General features: G+C 50.1%; 1 protein-coding gene across 5 annotated transcripts in view; it reads right to left on the reverse strand.

Annotated features, from left to right (window-relative positions):
- The window catches only part of MICAL2 (microtubule associated monooxygenase, calponin and LIM domain containing 2), a 44,006-nt gene that overhangs the window by 18,069 nt on the left and 20,343 nt on the right, over nucleotides 1-5,594 (reverse strand). For 3 of the 5 annotated variants that reach the window (XM_008574192.1, XM_008574191.1, XM_008574190.1), the window contains exons 9-12: nucleotides 4,282-4,404; nucleotides 3,054-3,272; nucleotides 2,714-2,815; nucleotides 1,027-1,152 (exon numbers count right to left, since the gene is read on the reverse strand). The exons of 1 other annotated variant lie outside the window; for it this stretch is intronic. In XM_008574192.1, the coding sequence (XP_008572414.1) occupies nucleotides 1,027-1,152; nucleotides 2,714-2,815; nucleotides 3,054-3,272; nucleotides 4,282-4,404 (570 nt within the window). The remainder of the gene's footprint in view (nucleotides 1-1,026; nucleotides 1,153-2,713; nucleotides 2,816-3,053; nucleotides 3,273-4,281; nucleotides 4,405-5,594) is intronic. One more of the 5 variants, XM_008574194.1, reaches the window with a different exon arrangement.

The following is a 5,594-nucleotide window of genomic DNA, read 5'->3' on the forward strand; positions in this document are numbered from 1 at the left end:
CATTGCTCATGGGTGCATTTCATTATCGACTTGACCAAAATTAGCTCCCTGCCTCCGCCTCTCCTCCTAGCCAGTCTCTGCACTACTACCTGACTCATCCTTCCAGAACACAGAATGGCTCTTCAGTGGCTTCTTAAAATCCAGAGGATAAAATGAAATTCCTTTACACGCAAAGAGTGGGCTCACTTTCACCCTCAGTCTCTGCACCCTCCATAAATACTTTTATCCCCAAATCCAAATCACTAGACACTCTGTCTTCTACTTCATGCAAGTCTGATCCACCTACCTTTGCACGTGCAAGCCCCTCTCTAAAAGGTGCCCTGCCCTTCACCTCTCTCTAGTGAAATCCTCCCGTGTAACCTTCAACATTCGGTCCTGTACTGCCTGCTTCCTCTGTGAATCCTTCCCTTGGCTTCTCCCCTCTCTGTTCCTACCGTCTTACCCATTATACCTCTTAGAGAATTATTTATTTAATTAGAAAAAAGTTTTTAGGCAGCTGGCCAGTATGGGGATCTGAACCCTTGACCTTGGTGTTATAACACCAAGCTCTCACCAACTGAGCTGACCAGCCGCCTCTTAGAGAATTAATGAATAATGTTGTATTGGGTTTACCATGTGAAACTGCCATTTTGTTAGGTCCAAAACATTCAAATGTTGGCAATTTCAGAGTAAAAATGTCCCTTATTTCTATGCTGATGTGCTATTTCCCGTGTGACTGTAGTAAGCGACCGTACTTCCCTCTGCTTTGTTCTGTCAGCACCTGGCACAGTGGTTGGCATACAGTGGGTACCTGCTGAATGCCTGCTGAATGAATGAGCATGGTTCGGCAAGGTATGCTGCCTGTTCTGCCATGTTGTGTGCTCTAACACACAAACAGAACTGAATCCAGGACTGTTGTAAAATATCTTGCAAATTTTCATCCCAGCCAAGCCAGACTCCCCGTGTGTACCTGTGCAGGTGAAGCAGAGCATGAGAACATCTCAGGTCACGCAAGGGTGGGGGCAGCCAATGATTCAGGACAACTACCTTTCTGGCAGGAGAAGCAGAGTCGACAGTCGGCAGAGAGGAAGGAGCAGCTGGAGCAGGAGATGGAAGGCAAGAGGGAGAAGACGGAGGATGTGTATGAGACAGGCCTTGAGAGAGTAGTTTATTCTGCACAGAACAGAAATAGAGGAAACTAGGATTATCCTAGGGACACGCACAGGGTTGCCCACCTCTGTGACGCAGCCCCCGCCTGTGCACTCAAAGGTGGGAGGGAGCAGGGGGGAGAGAGACATCGAAGCCCCTGTCTCAGGACAAAGCAGAAACCTGTCTTGAGCCCAGCAGGATTTTCTGGCTCCTGGTCGCCCTGAGTTCTGCTATAACTCCTCCAGCTCCCTTGTCACATCAAAATAGTTTAAGAAGATCCATTCTGTTCCTGCCTACATCCACCCCCGCCGCCAGCGCTTATCACTGAAGCCCTCACCCTGGAGCTTGGTATGAAGCAGCAGCAGCTGCGAGCTTAGGAAACAGGAGCCCTGGGCTGCTCTGGGGCAGATGGCCACAGCAGGGGCCCTGCAGCTGTACACAGACAACTGTGCTGGCCTCCTGGCTGCCGTGCGCAACACTCAAAATGAACTCACTATAAAGCATCCTTCCGAAGTCAATGACTCCACCAAGTAGCAGAGGACACAGGTCTGGAGCAGACCGAGTGACAGCAGGGGAGGAGATACGTTCTAGCGACAGGCTTGCTGCAAGCAAAGGACGACTTTCCACATACACTCACCTGCAGGATCTCATTGTCAATGCTTTCAGCTCCCTGTGAGCACACGCTCATCTTTCCAGCAAGCTTCCGAATGAGTACCTGGCTTGGAAGGGGCTGTACTTCCTATTCTAAGGTGAAGCCACTCTTCTTGGCTCAAGGTTGCCTCTTATGGAAGCAGAGCCCAGGTTATGACATGTGGTTAACCTCTTCATTCAGCATCTCCCTGATCAGGGCTGCAGGGAGATTTCTCTACTGTGCGTTGCCTCTTATGGAAGCAGAGCCCAGGTTATGACATGTGGTTAACCTCTTCATTCAGCATCTCCCTGATCAGGGCTGCAGGGAGATTTCTCTACTGTGCCCCAAAATGCCACAAGCCACTGGTTTGCTTTCACCTTAAAGGCACCATCATTCTTGGAACTAGACAGCTTTCCCTCTTTCGGTTGACTCTTAGGAAGCTTCGAGCCTGCTTAGAAACTACCTAGCATTTAACAGCCTGTGTTTCTGTTTGGTAATGTTTTCCTGGGACCTGAGCTTACTTTACAGCCTTGGTTTTCTCCCCAAAATGCCACAAGCCACTGGTTTGCTTTCACCTTAAAGGCACCATCATTCTTGGAACTGGACAGCTTTCCCTCTTTCGGTTGACTCTTAGGAAGCTTCGAGCCTGCTTAGAAACTACCTAGCGTTTAACAGCCTGTGTTTCTGTTTGGTAATGTTTTCCTGGGACCTGAGCTTACTTTACAGCCTTGGTTTTCTCTTTGTCATGATGTATCTACTTATTTTAAATCTTCTCATTTGGATCTTTTTTAGATGCCAGCTTGAATTCTCGAGTGGCTTGAAAAATGAACAGCTCCTCGTAATATAAAAGGAGGAGGAAGGAGTAATAAATCACACTACAGAGCCTGGTTCGTGGCCACCTGGCTGGCTGTCCCACATCTGAGTTCCCGGGGGCTCTGAAAGCCCCATGTTTACCTGTGGGGACTCCCCATGTCCAAACATGGAGGCGAGGTGAGCTGCCTTCTCCTTAATGTTCTTTTTGTGAAATTCCCTGTTGGCCAAGTTCTGAGCCCTCTTCTGTAGTCCAGGCAAGAAAGGAAAAAGAAAAGAGAGAGCATGACAGAGGCTGTGACGGTTGCCCCCAAGGGAGAGGCGAGGGAGGCAGTCTGGGGGCTTGTCTGCTCACTACACACAGCAGGACAGGAGGCAGGAGTGAGCGGTAGGAGAAGGGACCCACCATGGGCAGGAGGAGGGAGAGAGGGGAAAGGAAGCCACCTAGACATGGACAGAGGCAGGGCAAAGGGTGATCTTTCACCTGAAGAATCTTTTCTTCCACTTGCTGCAGCCGCCGCAGCACCCCAGAAAGGGCCAGCGCTCCCTGGCAGGTAGGAGGCAGGGCTGTGGAATTTTCTGGCCCACCCAGCTGCAGGTCAGACTTGGCTCTGGCTCTCCAGGGTCTGCTTGGGCACTCACCACCAGCAGACACTTGATTGAGCTCTCTGAGCACATGGCCGGTCACAACCACGGGGGGCAACTGGGAAAGAGGGAAAATCAAGCTTCCTTCCCTACTGTGGCCCTGTCACAGACCTGCACTGTAAGGAATCCCCCACAAGGACCAGAAACATAGGGCACACCAGGTGCCACCCTAAGCCTCAAGTGTTGACTTTCCACACCTGCATCAGAATCACCTGGCACACTCATTAACAATGAAGTCTTGGGCCTCACCCCAGACCCTCTGAATCAGAACCTGTACAACCCTGGTTCTCAATCCTACTTGAACACTGAAATTATCTAGCGTGCTTAAAAAAAACAACTCAAGTCTGGGCCCAACTGCCAGAGATCCTGATTTGATTGGTTCAGAGTCAGTGTGGGACATTAATATTTTTTAAAACGTTTCCCAGGTGATGCTTATACAGAGAGACAAAAATCAATGCATTATATCCACATCTACCTTGCTCAACCTCCGCTACCTGGAAGCAACAAAAAATTCCTAATGCTGACCAGACTTCTTCGAAGTTTGTGGTCCATAATAGTGGTTCTGTTCTAATTCCAAACTCAGAGACGCTAGCTGGAAGAAGGCACAGCCCGTGGCTGCCGCGGTCTCCCTGCCCACCATGCAGGTTCCGGTCTTACCCCTTCAATGCGTGCAGCTGAGCAACGGCCCCCGCCCCAGCCCATTCCAACATCATGCCACTTTTTCATCAGTTTGGAAATCAGCCTATTCAAATGGTCTGCTAGTAAAGCTAAGTGTTGCAGGTGCACCTCACAGAATACCCCATGTGACACAGTTTGTTTTTCTCCAAGCAGCACCACCAGCGCTTGGTGTTTGGCCAGTCAAAACCTCTGATTGGCTGAGGGATCAATGGCACCTATTTGAAGGTGCTGCATACTTAGTCACTCTTTCCTATAAGGGAGGTGATGTCAAGTCGTGTCCAGTTGCAATCAGCCCTATTTGGGGTATGGAGAAAACCACTGACCCCACCCCTTTGGATTAAAGTCCCCCCTGGCTTTACCAAAACAGCATCCACTGGAAGGAGCCCTACCTGCCTTTTCAGAGGAGGTGCCAGGCTGGGTGTGGGCTCCTCCGGCTTGGGGCAGCAAGAGTTAACAGGACAGTCAGAGGAAGAGCACAGGACGGGCTTACCTATCCCTGAGACATGGTGTTCCTGGGAGGAGAAAGGTGAATCCGAAAGAGCAGCCGCAGGAGACAGGAAGGAAAAGCTGAGTCAGATCAGATACTTGGAGGGAGGAAAGGAGCAGGGATACACAGTTGGCAAGTGCAGGGAGAGTGCAGGGCTGAGCTCCTGCAAGCCGGGCCCAGCTGGGAAACTTGAGCCCTGGCTCTCTGTCCATGTGAACAGCAATTTCTGGAGTCCCCTTCTCTTGCATAACGTGTGAATCCCAGGGAGGCCTTGCTTTTGGCTCCGACATAGGTCCCCGGGTGAGCACTGCTAGAGCCCACGCCAAGCCAGGGTGGCCAGCCCAGGAGTCCTCCTGGAGGTGAGAAAGCTCCCTGCCCCCTTGAGGACAGGGATGCTCCAGTGCTTCTGATGGAGTAGAACCTTCATCAACACTTGGCGACTGTAAGGGGCCAAGCCTCCAGATGAGGCAATCGAGAGAATTTTTAGAGAATTACAAGTCTTAGGAAAATGGCCCTGTCATAATAAAAATCTCTTCCTTTCCTGGGGAAGTTCAGTTAGTCCAAGAGGAGCATGGTCCACGCCAAGACCAAGAAGATGTCCATGAAAGCTAATTAACCAAGAGTCTGTCCTTCTGAAAGAAACCTACTTTTGTCATGTAACAAGTATTCTTCATGGCAAAACCAAACCTCTTTCCCCAAGCTTTTTAATGTGACAACAGCACCCCAAGGGAAATTCAGGGGAGCAAATGGAACCCTGAGGCACAGACCCCCCAGCTAGAGCCAGAGAGAAGCTGTAGCCTGACCCACAACATTCAGCCTCCTTTTGCCTCAGACTAGCTCCAGACAGACACAACAGCCCTGCCAGGCTGACCTAAGGGTACAGGGGGAGGGTATAGAGGGTCTCAGAGAACACATGGGAGGCTGGCTCAAATCCATGTAGACCTCTGACTCAGTGTCCTCTGGTTTGGATGGGTCTTCTCACCGTGAACTTAGATAGTATTCTCCCAGCCAGCATCTCAAAAGCTTCCTCAAGCTGCACCATCTCAAAATTGGCTGCAAACCAAGTCATGGTTGCAAAGCAAAACCAAATTAGGGAATTAATTTCTTCAATGCAGAACATCAGCAAACTATGGCCCACAGGCTTAGTCTGGCCTACTGCCTGTTTTTGTAAATAAAGTTTTATTGGAACACAGGCACACTCATTTTTTTTTTTTT

The sequence above is a fragment of the Galeopterus variegatus genome, unplaced genomic scaffold (assembly GCF_000696425.1).
Source record: "Galeopterus variegatus unplaced genomic scaffold, G_variegatus-3.0.2 Scaffold1011, whole genome shotgun sequence".
NCBI lineage: Eukaryota > Metazoa > Chordata > Mammalia > Dermoptera > Cynocephalidae > Galeopterus > Galeopterus variegatus.